At 43.1% G+C, this 17306-nt stretch overlaps 1 protein-coding gene across 1 annotated transcript; it reads left to right on the forward strand.

The window, feature by feature from the left end:
* The first annotated feature begins 5923 nt into the window (after nucleotides 1-5923).
* On the forward strand, nucleotides 5924-15656 carry LOC133452172 (uncharacterized). Its single transcript, XM_061731392.1, is given in 4 exon segments — nucleotides 5924-7633; nucleotides 8973-9076; nucleotides 13709-14206; nucleotides 14208-15656. Coding segments are annotated over 4 exon segments (3525 nt in total). The 5' UTR covers nucleotides 5924-5925; the 3' UTR covers nucleotides 15423-15656.
* The last annotated feature ends 1650 nt before the right edge of the window (nucleotides 15657-17306 follow it).

The raw sequence follows: 17306 nt of genomic DNA on the forward strand, positions 1-17306 counted from the left end.
AAAACACCCCTTGTTTATGTTTTTATTCTTTTTTCTGTTTGCAAGGAAAAGAAAAATGGATCGCAGTAGAGATATAACATGGGTGTGCTTTTTTTATACTGCTGTAAAGCTTGTGTGATTCCGAATAATAAAAAAGTAGGAGACAGATTTATCTGACTGTAAAACCGGTTCGGTTTTGGGTGAAACAGAAACTGAACTGATGCTGCACATGTTTTCCATATTGAATCCATAAAGTGTAATAAAGGAAGAGGTGAACAAACATCCAGGTTTCTAAACTCGTGATGCGAGTCAGGAGCAGCGCCGCCTCCTGAACCTCATTTATTACCCATGATGTCACATCTCTGGGAGTTCAGGTGAAACTGGAGCCGACTGGCCCAGTTACTAGTATTATTTCTAAATGTACTGATGTTGATGATTCCTGTACTTTTTGTAATCATAATGTGCATTGTGCATACTACAGACAAGAGCAATGAGAATTATACACATCGCAGGTTACCAGGATCACAATAATCAATTATTTCTACAATCAGAATCACTAAAATTTCTGGATCTTGTCAGTTTCAATACAGCACAAAAAAATGTTCAAAGCAAAGAATAATTCATTACCAGGACAAATACAGGGGATATTTTTTGAAAGAGAGGGAGGCTACAACCTCAGGGGTGAGTTTAATTTTTTTTTTTTTTTTTTTTTTTTTTTTTTACCTTGTCTGCACACATATTATTGATTGATACCATGACGGTAGAAACCAAAAGTGTATATATGTGCATTATTACTATATTTAATATATACATATATATACGCACACATATCTCCTTTTTTCCTCTTTCCCTCCGTGAGTTTAATTTTTAAGTTCTCAACAGACGCACAAACACTGAAGAGCTTCTGTATGATACATGTATACTGTATATATTATTATATATTATATATGTCGACCTGCGGATGAAACTGTGGAACAGCCTGAACATGGAGCTAAAACAAAGTCAAAACATGTCACAATTTAAAAAAAGATACAAAGAAACATTCTATTCAAAATACAGATGCGAATAAACATGTAGATATGTACATTTATTAATATATGTAGACATATAGACGTATATTATGGATATAGATATGTTTTATGTAGGAACAGTACTGTCTCAGAAAATTAGAATATTGTGATAAAGTTCTTTATTTTCTGTAATGCAATTAAAAAAACAGAAAAGTCATACATTCTGGATTCATTACAAATCAACTGAAATATTGCAAGCCTTTTATTATTTTAATATTGCTGATTATGGTTTACAGTTTAAGATTAAGATTCCCAGAATATTCAAATTTTTTGAGATAGGATATTTGAGTTTTTCTTAAACTGTAAGCCATGATCAGCAATATTAAAATAATAAAAGGCTTGCAATATTTCAGTTGATTTGTAATGAATCCAGAATGTATGACATTTTTGTTTTTGTAATTGCATTACAGAAAATCACAATATTGTAATTTTCTGAGACAGTCCTGTATGTAGACATATAGACGTATATTATGGATATAGATATGTTATATGTAGGTATGTATATGGATATATTGAGTTGTATTATTTGTAGTAGTATTTGTGTATCTATATCTCTATTAATATAAAGTGATTTATAGTTATAAGTAGATATGTCGATATATAGATTTATAGTCATTTTTATGTATATAATAGGAGGTAAATATATGAACCAGTATATATAGCATATCTACTCTTATATAGTTATTCAAGTATATTGTTATATCATTGCTGTCTATTGTTCTCTATTATATCTTTGTGCTGGTTCTGCTGGTCCTGGTTTTCAGGTGAACCCAGAAACTAAACGGTTGGATGTGTGAGTTTTATAGCTTTATGGCTGCAGGAGGTTAATGTTCCATCATTACGACGGTCCAAAGTCCTCGCTGCCTTTTCTGCCTCTGATGAAGCGGCTGGACGGAGGGAAATGACCAAACCGGCTCCGAGGCGCGAAGACCAGGTCCCGCCTTCGGGAAGCTTACAAACGTTTCTGGAGATAAAATCTGGAGTCCCTCCCACATTCACTCTAAAATATTACCATATTTATACCGGCTGGTCGACAGCCCTGAACCGTCATCGATCCAGTTTGAAAAGAGTCAGATTTTCTTGAAAATGTTCTTAATGAAACTACGAAACCCTGAAGGAACAAACGTGATGATGATGATGATGATGATGATGATGATGATGATGATGATGATGATGATGACGATGACGATGACGATGATGGTGAATGGCGGCCTTAAATATGGGGAAGTGAGGAGGCTGAGGCAGAAATCAAGTTAACTCTTGTGGGGGCATTTATTACAAACACAGTAATACAGACCACTGACAACCACCCTTCACCACCTCTTATATTGAGCTTATTGAGCTCTTATATACCCTCCCCACAGGGATTGGACAAGACCACATACCAGCGTAGGGATACAGTTTACACACACACACATAATACACATCACCTGGCCAAGAGCATCTACGTAATAGAGGGAATGTGCATGACGTCACAGATGCAACTTCACAGCGGGTTACGCCCACTGAGTGTCAGAAAGACTGAGTGGCAGAAAGACTGAGTGTCAGAAAGACTGAGTGGCAGCGTAAACTTTCAGTTTGAGCAACTGGAAAACATCTAAAATGGTAAAGAGCTGTTGTGCGATCGACTGAACTCATAGATTTATCAAGAAATCTGAGTTATCGTTTTACAGACTGCCGAAAAATAAGCTTAAGAGAGACAAATGCATCTCTGCCATTCACAGAAACAACTGGATTCCAGGCACCGAAACGTGGATTTTCAGTTCCCATTTTGTATCAGGTAATGTTGGATTTTTGGGTAGCTAACGTTAAACGGTCAAATCATAAAGTTCGGTGTCCTCATCACTTTAATTTCTACAACAAATCCAGCCTTGAAGTCGGACCAAGCATCAAGGCTTTTGTAAGCCTTCAAGTTTTGCTTCGTGTATTTCCCCGGCGTAGAAATTAAGTACATATAAATATCAGGAAACTGGATTCGTGGCCAAATATTAATGTCCATGGACCACTGGTTCTTGGGGTAACTGTACCAAATATTAATGTCCATGAACCACTGGTTCTTGGGGTAACTGTACAGGTCACTGTCAAGTCCAGTGGAAGTGACATCAATGCATACCCTCTATTGACAACATCATCTTCTTTACTATAATTATACTATATATTGGCCGACATCTGATCTCTGTGTGGCTCCATCAACACAAGTTGCAGACCATCACACCTTGCAAACATGTTAGCAGTGCTTAGAGTAGCAACAAACAACTGTGTGTGGTACTGCCCCCCCTGCTGGTTTATGTACCAGGCTTTGTGTAGGACTAACTTCCATAGCTGCCAAGAACTGCAGGCCAATGAATCCTCCTAAATTACACAATCACAAACATGAATACACATAGCATGACATTTAACCATGTGGCATGGAGGGATGGAAAACCTCCATCACAATGATGATGATGATGATGATGATGATGATGATGATGATGATGATGATGATGATGATGATGATGATGATGATGATGATGATGATGATTTCAGTTTTTATATTTTAAATCTGTTAGATTTCAAATGTTTAACTTGAACATAACAGGAAGTTTGTTAGCGGGTTTCATGAACATGTGCGCACACACACACACGCACGCGCACGCACACAAACATGCATGTACACACACACACATGCTCGTACACACACACATACATGTACACACACACGTGCACACACATGCATGTACACACACACACACACACACACACACACACACACACACACACACGCACACGCACACGCACACGCACACGCACACGCACACTATGAAGTTCCATGCGAGTCATAATGCGTGCGCAGCTGTCGACTGAGCGTGTCACTAGCGCGTGCTTTGACGCCTGTGCAGCAAAGCAACGGGTAACATGTAATGTAGTTTCCCCATTGATTTATAACGGTCACGCGTGTACGCGCACGTTCATGCGTAATGACTGCTGCACACGCGTGATCACAGTACGCGTAGTGACTACGTGTAACATTTACACGTTTTTTGCGAACGCACGCATGAACGCACGCATGAAGTTGATAGAACATTTTTGTGAGACGTGCGTGCGTGTGTGCATTGTTACGTACGCAGACTACATCACGCGTAACAAAAAGCTGCATACTACACTAACAGCGTGTGCATGTCTGTCTGTCACTGTTAGAAGATTTATTTTACGCGATCACACACACGTGCGTCCGCATTCTCTGACTGTTCGCAACCGGAAGTAAATTTCCTCGGTGCGCAGCAGACGCATCACTTAAGCGTGTCGTGTAGTTTCTCTGTGTTCCATTTTCAACCAGTATATGGTGCTATCGAGTCAATAATAGGCAAAACTGTCCTTAAATGAATAAAGAAAGAAAGTAAGACAGCTTCCTTTGCTGGGCTAGAGAAGCTTAGGTAGCGTGCAGTAGCACATGGCTACTTAATATGCAGAATGACATCATTCTGCATTCTGCACTGCGGGAAGTAGGGGTGCTGGGGGTGCGGCAGCACCCCCTCCTCTTGGTACCGCACCCCCTCCCCCAGCTCCCGCCCCCCCCCCCCTCCAGACAGGAGGGAGGGATGATGGAAAAATAAAATAAAATAAAACCTGTCACATTATTCAAATAAATAAAAGGTTGGCGTAGGCTACTGTATTTTATAGTTATGACGGGCTGTTATGACGGGCTGCTGTGCCAGTGTGCCACTGTATAGGCCTAGCCAGGGCTTAATTTGAGGGGGAGCAAGCCGGAGCGCGCTCCGGCAAACCTGTAGCAAATAAATATATACTTTTACGCACCGCTGCGCGCTCATATCAATTCCAAAAACACAATAAACAGCACAACGGCATAATGGTAAACGTTATACAAGTAGTACATCTATGTGGCTTAAAAAGGACAGTTGGGTTGCTTAATGTGTCTCACACAGCGCATCAGCCTTTACAATAATACAATGGGCGCATTGCGTCATTGGACAGAAAGCTTTAAACATCCTTCTTCCCTTTGCCACTTCATATCTCTGCGAGAGGCTTTTCAGCTGCTGCTTCTCTAAAAACTAAGTACAGATCCCAGCTCAACATTGAGCATGATTTGAGAGTGGCAGTTTCCAGCCTGCAACCTCGTTTTGAAAGGATGTTCAGTGCAAAACAGGCAACACTGCAGCCACTAATGCAGGGAAAGTTCTCTTGTTTGTGTTTTTTCAAATAAAGTTATGATAGCACAACTGCACTTTTATTTTCTCTTTTTGAACTTTGTGTTATTTGTTGTTTTTGATTTTGATTCAGTATTAAATATGACTAATATACCTGGTGCTAGTAATTTCAATACATTTAAAATAATTTTTCAGTAATTCGTCAAGATTTTTGTCGGGGCGACGGGGGCAAGTGGGGCTTGAAAATCCCCACTTGTTCAAAGTGGGGAATGATGAAAAAAGTTTGAGAACCACTGTACTAACTGAACCAGCACTCCCTTTGTTGCACAGCACTGTGATGCGTTAAAGTCCTGCGTGTTTCAGTCTGAACAAATGACTTTCATGTGATCGTTAAATGTAAATGTAGACTTTCATGAAAATCCCAGAGTTCATCTGGTTTCATCTGTAAACGCTACATTAAGTCTGTTCATGTGAAATGTAAAAGAATTATGAAATATAAAGTAATTAATCTGTCTGAAATTAAACCTAAATTACATTTATTAATATTATTATTTCTGAATACGAGTTGAGGTAAAAAGTTGTTTACTTCTAAGTGATGTCTGATATAAAAGGGTTAAATCCAGAGTCCGTCCTCTTCCTGTAATCTGATACTGATGAACCTCCCTCTTCTTCCTGCTCTCAAACAGCAGATTCAGTCTGATCACGTGTTTCCTGGTTCTCAGCCTAGTTTCATGTTTGAGGAAGTAAAACTGTCTCAGTCTCAGTTATCGAGAGGAGAAATGGCACAGAAAGGAGTTCAGCTGGACCAGGAAACCTTTTCTTGTTCCATCTGTTTGGAGGTTTTAAAGGATCCGGTGACTATTCCCTGTGGACACAGTTACTGTATGAACTGTATTAACAACTACTGGGATGAAGGAGAGAAGAAACTCCCCAGCTGTCCTCAGTGTAGAAAGACATTTATACCGAAGCCTGTGCTGGTGAAAAGCACCATTTTAGCTGATTTAGTGGAGCAGATGAAGAAGACTGGACTCCAAGCTGCTCCTGCTGATCACTGCTATGCTGGACCTGAAGATGTGGCCTGTGATTTCTGCTCTGGAAGAAAACTGAAAGCTGTCAAGTCCTGTTTGGTCTGTCTGGCCTCTTACTGCGAGAATCACCTTCAACCTCATCATGATTCATCTACATTCAAGAAACACAAGCTGGTGGATCCGTCCAAGAACCTGCAGGACAACATCTGCCCCCGTCATGATGAGGTGATGAAGATGTTCTGTCGTACTGATCAGAAGTGTATCTGTTATCTCTGCTCTGTGGATGAACATAAAGGCCACGACACAGTCACAGCTGCAGCAGAAAGGACTGAGAGGCAGAGAGAGATGGAGGTGAGTCGACAACAAATCCAGCAGGAGATCCAGGACAGAGAGAAAGATGTGAAGCTGCTTCAGCAGGAGGTGGAGGCCATCAATCAGTCTGCTGATAAAACAGTGGAGGACAGTGAGGAGATCTTCACTGAGCTGATCTCTCTCCTCCAGAAAAGAAGCTCTGATGTGAAGCAGCAGATCAGATCCCAGCAGGAAAGTGAAGTGAGGAGAGTCAGAGAGCTGGAGGAGAAGCTGCAGCAGGAGATCACTGACCTGAAGAGGAGAGACGCTGAGGTGAAGCAGCTCTCAGACATCAAGGACAATAACCAGTTTCTCCACAACTACCCCTCACTGTCACCACTCAGTGAGTCCACACACTCCTCCAGCATCAGCATCCGTCCTCTCAGATACTTTCAGGATGTGACAGCAGCTGTGTCAGAGGTCAGAGGTCAACTACAGGACATCCTGAGAGACATGTGGACAAACATCTCTCTGACCATCACTGATGTGGATGTTTTACTGTCAGATTCACAATCAGAACCAAAGAGCAGAGCTGGATTCTTGAAATATTCATGTGAAATCACTCTGGATCCAAACACAGTAAAAACATCACTGTTACTGTCAGAGGAGAACAGAAAGGTGACTTATATGGAGAAATGTCAGTCTTATTCTGATCATCCAGACAGATTCACTACATGTTCTCAGGTCCTGAGTAGAGAGAGTCTGACTGGACGTCATTACTGGGAGGTGGAGAAGAAAGCAGGTGGAGTTGAGGTAGCAGTTTCATACAAGAATATCAGCAGATCAGGGGATGAAAGTGGATTTGGATTTAATGACAAATCTTGGTCACTAGGTTGTTCCTCAGACAGTTATGTATTTTGGTACAACACCATCCAAACCTCCATCTCAGGTCCTCAGAGCTCCAGAATAGGAGTTTACCTGGATCACAGAGCAGGTGTTCTGTCCTTCTACAGCGTCTCTGAAACCATGACCCTCCTCCACAGAGTCCAGACCACCTTCACTCAGCCGCTACACGCTGGAGTTTGGGTTGGTTTAACTGATGGAGCCTCAGCTGAGTTCTGTAAACACAGATAGACTTATTTACTCTTCATGTTTTCATCTCAGTTTTTATTGATTTTCTTTTCTTCTCAGAGATGAACGTCTCAAACTCTGATCAATGGAGGGACGGAATATTCATATTATTAACATATTTTATTTCAGTATAAAAACGTGCCTGTGTTGTAATGGTTGTTAACTGTTAGTTTTGATGTGTGTTGTCTATGTTGTATTTCTCTTTTCTTCCACTTCATGGACTCCAACAAAGTGTTTTATTCAGTCTGCATTCAATGATTTGACTCAGATGTGAGGGAGAAAACACAAATCTAATATTTAAGTCAAACTGAGGCAGTTTTCTTCCTGAAACATCCCAAAGTCCAGAGTTCATGTTCACAACAGATCATATTTCAGGATTTAAATGTGTCTTTACTGGTTTTACTGCTCTTGTTCTGGCCAGACTTCACTCAGAAAAGAGGCCTGAAACCTCCACAGTCCTGTTTCCCTGACTTCCACTCTCCAGCGGTGCAGTGTCAGGTTTTCCTTCAGCATTCATCCAGACAGACTTCTGTTCACATTTGAGCATCTACAGTATTTATGTTTTACTTCTTATTTTAAGGATTCTGCTCTTTCTGTAACTTTCTGTCCTGAACATTGTATCCTGGTTCACGTCTGCAACCTCAGGACCTGGAAACAGTGAAGATCAGGAGTCTGGGGAGTGACGTCACACCGCCCCCTACAGGAAGATGATTGCATGACACGTAAAGAGGTTTCTAAAGAGGAAAGAAGTCACGTGTTTAAACACTTTTCCTGCAGTCTGGGTTTCATGTTGTATTTGTTGAATCATGAAAATCCCCCAAAATGTCTCGTCATTTACAATTTAGGAAAAGGTTTTTGAGGAAAAGGATGTTATTAAAAACTTTTGTTGTTGCTGGATATGAAAGTTAATATTATTAGGGATGCAGAATGTAAAATAATTGAATGTTATTTTCAAAACACTTAAAATAAAATGATTACTCAATAGTTTACCTGTCTGACATGTGTCTTATTATTATAAAGTCTTAAATATGTGGATCCAGACTTCAGCAGATATTCAAATGTAAACTCAGACGTCCCAACTGGAGCCTGGTGTTAGTTTCAGTGTTTTAAAGTTACTCCATGTAATACCGCTGCAGGCCACATGTGGGAAGATTGACCTGCTGTGTTGATAAAAGATTCTCTGGAGATGCTGTGCTGATGAGTGGGGACGGTCTACCAACATCTTTAACACCACTTTGTTCCACAGATACGTAAAGAGGTGAACTTACCCGTGATGAGCTGCCACCATTCATTCAATTAAAAATACCTTATTAATCCCCGAGGACCAGTTCAGCCACAGATCAACCCCCACAAGCTGCAGGCCCTGATGGAGTCCTGCAGTCCTGCCAAGCATCACACCAACAAAGACTGTGATGAACCTGCAGCCTTCACAGTGTGACGTAAAAAAGAAAACACAACTTGAACCAGTTGAAAGCAAAGACGGACGTTACCACGGCAGCAAATGGAGAAAGACTCAAACCAGACCGATGATGGAAAAAACGGTACAATTCATTGTTGTAGGTGACTAATTCCTGATTTTTATTGGATAATTGATCATCTGGAGCCATAAAACAGTGTCTCAGGTCAGAAAAACATGTCTGAAACAGATCTCTTTCGGCGGTATGAGACTGGATAATATTTACGTCAGATAAAAGTTGTTCAGTTTTGTGACAAACAGATGTCAGAGTTTTAATGCCTTTTTATTTTTCATATTTGTGGCTGCACTGGGATTTGTTTATTATTAGTGATTTATTTGTACTGAAGTTGTTAAAAAATAAAGTGAAAAACGACTGGTGTTGGATCAGAACTCTTCTTTTGTCAGCTGGTGTGATGGAAATCTTCTGAACCAACACAGACCCAGATGACTAATTTCCAGGCAGTGACAGTTGCAGTTAGTTGGTTGTTCATTGAAGAAAAGGTTAACATAGCAGTTTTCTGTTGCAGGTGCAGCTCTGTTCTGTTTGTCTGTGTGGTCTGTTGTGCGGTCTGGTGAGAACTGTTTGCCCTCCCCTTCCTGTGCCTCCCCTTTCCTGTCACCTATGCCCTCTATATATGCTGAACTCTAATCACAACCACCTACTGTCCAAATGATGTAACCACAACCCAATAATTACATTAAATGAACTGCCAACTATAAACATAAACATAAATGGCTCCTACACCTAGTGTGTCTGGACAAAATAAAGCACGTATGTGTGTGAGCACGTGCAGAGGCCTTATGTCTGACACCCAGAATCTGCAACCAAGAAATCAGATTCTCCAGCCGAGAGAGTAATTACCTTCCTCCCTGTAAAACCTGAAAGACCCGTGTCCCGGTAAAGGAGGAGGAAACAATGTCCAAGAGTCTTTGGCTGAGTTTGTGCAAATGTTATAAATCCTCCGTTCCACAGCATGAAAACTGGTTATTGGAGCTGAACGCTGCTCTTGGAGTCAGAACATGTGAGGACTTTGCTCTCATGTCAGAAGGTTCTGGAAGGATGTGATTGATCAGACGTCTTCTCTGTCCAACCAACAGTTTCTATGAAGATGTTCATCTGTTGTTCAGACCTGCATCTGGATTTCTGTCAGTGAAACACACAACATGATGGAAAATGAAGAGAAAACGTTAGAAAAAAAATCAAATGTGGAGAATAATCTAAAACTACATGTGGACCTTTTATTAGTTCAGTTATTTAATAAAATCTTACTGGGAAAATCAACTCTGTGGAAACGTCTCAAGAGAAAAATCAGTGGATCAGAACTCCTGAACACGGCTTCACTCAGGAATAAAAGTAAGGAAGGTTTGATCTTCTTGTAAATACGGATCAATATTTGTCTCCACTTGCTCCAGACTGTGGCGTCTCATTCAGAGGGAAATAAACGCTGTTGTTGGGCCAAAGTCCTGTGTTGATCGTGATTTAATTACAATTCTGAGGCCTAGTTTTGAGGTCTACCTCGGAGGCCAGCATCGATTTCTTAACGTCTGCATGGTTTGAAACAAAGATACCTTCATAATGACTCAAACCAGGCTTAGCATTTACAGCCTTTGGTGATAAGAAATATCCCCCTCATTGGACATAGAGCCCAAAACACAGGAGGGGCCACGTGCACAAGGGTGCGAGGGCCCGTTCATCGCTGCTTGCAGCTTTAATTTAATATATATATTTGCACACTCATAGAGTTTTTTAAAGGTTTTTTCGGTGGGTCAATACTGTGACCTCTTGCTGAGGACAGGTATAATAACATGGACCTCTTAACTACAGACCATACATTTAAACAAATTCACATAGAAAAAGTGTAAAATGCATTATAGAAAGAACATAGGTATACACAGTTCCTTTAGATTTAACTTTGTAAGTATGTAAACCATGATCAATTTCTTGATTTTCAATATAAATTAGACTTTTCTATGTAGGAAATGTTTTTTCCCAATTCTCAAGAATCAGTGATATGTCATTAAATGTGAATAAAACTAAATATATAATCTTTGGTAATCGTAAAGTCAATAAAATCGTTCAAATCAAGATAGATAAAACCGAGATAGAAAGAGTTTACGAGAATACATTTTTGGGAGTGCTCATTAACCATAAACTTTGTTGGAAACCGAATATTGATTATATCAGAATGAAAATATGTAAGTCTATTGCTATTTTGTATAAAACAAAACAATTTTTCAATACAAATACATTACAAATACTGTATCATTCTCTCATACTACCATACATTACTTACTGTGTGGATATTTGGGGGAATTCATACAAAACAATCATAAATCCAATTATTTTGCTCCAAAAAAGAGCAGTCAGAGTTATCAACAGAGCTGACTATCCGGAACGAACAAATAAATTATTCATTAATTGTCAGATGCTCAAATTTAATGAAGTTGTTGATTTCAAAATATCACTGTTGATGTACAAGGCTTATAAGAATCTGTCACCACACTGTATCCAGAAGCTGTTTCAGCAAAGACAAAGTGTATATGAGCTGAGAGGAAGCTGTATGTTCACAAAAACAAAGAACAGAACGGAAGTCAAACATAGATGTGTTTCAGTTTATGAGGTTAATCTGTGGAATGATTTGGAAATGGAAATAAAAAAGTGCAGTACATAGCAAATATTAAGTATGATCATATTGTATGAGTGTTAATGTAAGTGTCAGAACTAAAATAGATAATAGGTCTATGCAGTATATTGAATGTTTTCAATATACAATTTGGAAATAACGGAAATAAACAAACAAATAAACAGGAACTTGGTTTTCCAGTGGTGAGAAGGTATTCTATGAACAGCCATTGTGACACACACACACACACACACACACACACACACACACACACACACACACACACACACACACACAAACACACACACACACACACACACACACACACACGTAATCTGAAGTTTGTGTTTAATGTTTAGTTAGTTGTTGTTTATGTGCAATTTAGGTACCAGAACTTTAAGTGAACTTAAGTGTTGTTTCATTATCTTTTGAGAGAGGTTGTTTGTGGTTATTTTATACAAATTTGTTACATTTGCTGGTTGCAAAGGTCTGAGCTCGGACTCCTTCCTTCACTGTTGCTCTATAGCGCCTCCCCTGGCAACAGGCTGGCACGTATGGAATAACAGCTACTTTGAAACTGATTTTGCTGTGTGGTTATTATTTCCTGATAAGTCAGGTGATGCCCCGTTTTGATTTATTCATTTTGATAAGTCATCTTCATTATTACTAATTAAGTCATCTTCATTATTACCCCTCCTTGAACCGCCACCTTACTGTGGTGGAGGGGTTTGTGTTGCCCGAGTGATCCTAGAAGCTATGTTGTCGGGGGCATTACGCCCATGGTAGGGACTCCCATGGCAAACAGGTCCTGGGTGATGGGCCTGACTAAGAGCAGTTCCAAAGCTTATCATGAGGAGGAAGAGAACAAGGGCCGGTACGTTGCAGCGGTCAGCGTCACCGGGGCCCCTCCCTGGAGCCAGGCCTGGGGATGGGGCTCGAAGGCGAATTCCTGGTGGCCGAGTCTTTGCCCGAAATGGCAACGTGGGCCCGCCTTCCCCTAGGCCCACCACCCGCAGGAAGGTCCATGAGAGGCTGGTGCATTGTGGGCTGGGTAGCAGTCGTGGCGGGGTGCCTCGACGACCCAATCCCTGGACCAAAACCCTCACAGTGGGGACATGGAATGTCACCTCGCTGGGGGGGAAGGAGCCGGAGCTTGTGCGTGAGGTTGAGAGATACCGGCTAGAGATAGTCGGGCTCTCCTCCACACATAGCTTGGGCTCTGGAACCAGCTCCTTTAAAGGGGCTGGACCCTCCACTACTCTGGAGTTGCCCAGGGTGAGAGGCGGCGGGCTGGTGTGGGCTTGGTTATAGCCCCCCAGCTCAGTCGCCATGTGTTGGAGTTCACCCCGGTGAACGAGAGGGTCGCTTCCCTGCGCCTTCGGGTCGGGAAAAGGTCTCTCACTGTTGTTTGTGCCTACGGGCCGAACAGCAGTGCGGAGTACCCGGCCTTCTTGGAGTCCCTGGGAGGGGTACTTGATAGTGCTCCAACTGGGGACTCCATTGTTCTACTGGGGGACTTCAACGCTCACGTGGGCAATGACAGTGATACCTGGAGAGGCGTGATTGGGAGGAACGGCCTCCCCAATCTGAACCCGAATGGTGCTTTGTTGTTGGACTTCTGTGCTAGAACACCATGTTCAAGCATAAGGGTGTCCATCAGTGCAACGTGGCAGAGTTCATCTGGTTTCATCTATAAATGCTACATTAAGTCTGTTCATGTGAAATGTAAAAGAATTATGAACTATAAAGTAATTAATGTGTCTGAAATTAAACCTAAATTGCATTTATTATTATTTCTGAATACGGGTTGAGGTAAAAAGTTGTTTACTTCTAAACTGATGTCTGATAAAAAAGGGTTAAATCCAGAGTCCGTCCTCTTCCTGTAATCTGATGCTGATGAACCTCCCTCTTCTTCCTGCTGTCAAACCAGCAGATTCAGTCGGACCACGTGTTTCCTGGTTCTCAGACTAGTTTCATGTTTTAGGAAGTAAAACTGTCTCAGTCTCAGTTATCGAGAGGAGAAATGGCACAGAAAGGACTTCAGCTGGACCAGGAAACCTTTTCTTGTTCGATCTGTTTGGACCTTTTAAAGGATCCGGTGACTATTCCCTGTGGACACAGTTATTGTATGAACTGTATTAACAAGTACTGGGATGAAGGAGAGAAGAAACTCCCCAGCTGTCCTCAGTGTAGAAAGACATTTATACCGAAGCCTGTGCTGGTGAAAAGCACCATTTTAGCTGATTTAGTGGAGCAGATGAAGAAGACTGGACTCCAAGCTGCTCCTGCTGATCACTGCTATGCTGGACCTGAAGATGTGGCCTGTGATTTCTGCTCTGGGAGAAAACTGAAAGCTGTCAAGTCCTGTTTAGTCTGTCTGGCCTCTTACTGCGAGAATCACCTTCAACCTCATCATGATTCATCTACATTCAAGAAACACAAGCTGGTGGATCCCTCCAAGAACCTGCAGGACAACATCTGCCCCCCGTCATGATGAGGTGATGAAGATGTTCTGTCGTACTGATCAGAAGTGTATCTGTTATCTCTGCCCTGTGGATGAACATAAAGGCCACGACACAGTCTCAGCTGCAGCAGAAAGGACTGAGAGGCAGAGAGAGATGGAGGTGAGTCGACAACAGATCCAGCAGAAGATCCAGGACAGAGAGAAAGATGTGAAGCTGCTTCAGCAGGAGGTGGAGGCCGTCAATCAGTCTGCTGATAAAACAGTGGAGGACAGTGAGGAGATCTTCACTGAGCTGATCTCTCTCCTCCAGAAAAGAAGCTCTGGTGTGAAGCAGCAGGTCAGATCCCAGCAGGAAACTGAAGTGAGGAGAGTCAGAGAGCTGGAGGAGAAGCTGCAGCAGGAAATCACTCACCTGAAGAGGAGAGACGCTGAGATGAAGCATCTCACAGACATCGAGGACCACAACCAGTTTCTCCACAACTACCCCTCACTGTCACCACTCAGTGAGTCCACACACTCCTCCAGCATCAGCATCCGTCCTCTCAGCTACTTTGAGGATGTGACAGCAGCTGTGTCAGAGGTCAGAGGTCAACTACAGGACATCCTGAGAGACATGTGGACAAACATCTCACTGACCATCACTGATGTGGATGTTTTACTGTCAGATTCACAATCAGAACCAAAGAGCAGAGCTGGATTCTTGAAATATTCATGTGAAATCACTCTGGATCCAAACACAGCAGACAAAGAGCTGTTACTGTCAGAGGAGAACAGAAAGGTGACTTTTATGGACGAAGATCAGTCTTATTCTGATCATCCAGACAGATTCACTGAATGGTCTCAGGTCCTGAGTAGAGAGAGTCTGACTGGACGTCAGTACTGGGAGGTGGAAAAGAAAGCAGATGAAGTTGATGTAGCAGTTTCATACAAGAATATCAGCAGATCAGGGGATGAAAGTTTATTTGGATGTAATGACAAATCTTGGTCACTAGATTGTTCCTCAGACAGTTATGTATTTTGGTACAACGACATCAAAACCTCCATCTCAGGTCCTCTGAGCTCCAGAATAGGAGTTTACCTGGATCACAGAGCAGGTGTTCTGTCCTTCTACAGCGTCTCTGAAACCATGACCCTCCTCCACAGAGTCCAGACCACCTTCACTCAGCCGCTCTACGCTGGAGTTTATGTTGGTGACACTGATGGAAACTCAGCTGAGTTCTGTAAACTCAAATAGATGCATTTCCTCTTCATGTTTTCATCTCAGTTTTTATTGATTTTCTTTTCTTCTCAGAGATGAACGTCTCAAACTCTGATCAATGGAGGGACGGAATATTCATATTATTAACATCTTTTATTTCAGTATAAAAACACAGAAATAAGCCTGTGTTGTAATTGTTGTTAATTGTCAGTTTGGATGTGTTTCTATGTTGTATTTCTCTTTTCTTCCACTTCATGGACTCCAACAAAGTGTTTTATATTCAGTCTTCATTCAATGATTTGACTCAGATCTGAGGGAGAAAACATGAATCTAATATTCCAGTCAAACTGAGGCAGTTTTCCTCCTGAAACATCCCAAAGTCCAGAGTTCATGTTCACAACAGTGTTACGGTGTCACCTCCACTCATTCCTACTTCTAACACTCACCCTCCACAACAACCAGCCTGCCCCACCCCCACAGCTCGTGCACTGCGTGCTCTTCGCCGCAGGTGATGTGAGTTGTGGGTGATTGGGGAAGGAGCTTCCAGCCAGGTCCAGCACAGCTGCAGCCACTCCTCATCAGATCCCTCTGCCTACTTAAACCCCGGTTTTCCAGCCACTCATCGCCAGATCTTCCCTAAGAATGGCCTGGCAAGTATCCTGTCTGTCGCATACATAGCTGCTCGTTATATGTTGACACTCCTGAAGCTACCTTTTGTGATTTTTTGATAACTGCCTCCTTTTTGTTTGCTCCACAGTTTTTACCCTCACCGTTGTGCTGCAGTCTGGCTTGACCCCTTACCCACCTACTCCACTCCTTCACCCTGCTGTCACCCCAGCCTGCCTTGGATCCAGCCCGCCAGGCCTCAACCCTTTTCCCCCACAAACAGCAATAAAGGCCCTCCCGGGCATTAAACCAAATATCTGCCATCCTGTGTCGTGCACTTGAGCCCAACGCCTACCGAGACATAACAGAAGATCTGGCCATGGAATTTGACTCAGCCGACACAGGGAGCCTGATGCAAGCTTCGTCCCCTGGCCCCACACTCACGCCTCTCCAAACTCAGGAGAGGGTCCTTGCCGACCACTCCCACGCCCTCGCAGAGGCCTCTACAGCTGTCCGGGCTCTGAACACCCGCCTGGCGGTCCAGGAGGCTAACGAGGAGCGACGTGACGCCCAGGTCCAGCAACTCCTCAACATGACCCAGGCTCTGACGGCACAGGTTACTGCACTTGCAGCTGTCCCTCAACCCCCCGCCCCCCCCGCTGCTCAAGCTGCTCCCCAGGTCCCTGCTCCAGCTGCTCCCCCAGCTGGCCAGCCCCGTGAACCCCGCCTTGCCAGTCCACCCCCCTTCGACGGAACCTTTGCCCATTTCCGAGGCTTCATGATGCAGTGTGAGTTGCTGTTTTCCCACCAACCCAGCCAGTTCTTCTCACCTGCATCCCGTGTCGCCTTCGTCACCAACCTCACCACCGGTGACGCCCTGGACTGGGCGCAGTCCATCCTCTCCACCCGCCCCGACTTGTTCAATGACTATGCTGCCTTCCTCACTGAGTTCAGGAGGGTTTTTGACCACCCCACTGCAGGACAGGATGTCGGGGTACGGCTGATGTCCCTCCACCAGGGAAGCCGGACAGTTGCAGCCTACTCCATCGAGTTTCGCACCCTGGCTGCCAGCAGTGGGTGGAATGATGCCGGGCTGAAGTGTGCTTTCCGCCAGGGTCTGAGTGAGGCTGTCAAGGACGAACTCGTCAGGGACAAGTCCACCACCCTTAATGAACTTGTGGCCACGGCCATCGATGTGGACAGGCGCATCCGGGAGCGCCGGAGAGAAAGAGGACGCCACCAGACAACCTCAGCTTGCCTCCCGGATTTCGGCCCACGGTCCGCACCCAGAGCTAATCCCCCTTCTGCAGCGGA

Source organism: Cololabis saira, chromosome 10 (assembly GCF_033807715.1).
Source record: "Cololabis saira isolate AMF1-May2022 chromosome 10, fColSai1.1, whole genome shotgun sequence".
In the NCBI taxonomy this organism is placed as follows: Eukaryota; Metazoa; Chordata; class Actinopteri; order Beloniformes; family Belonidae; genus Cololabis; species Cololabis saira.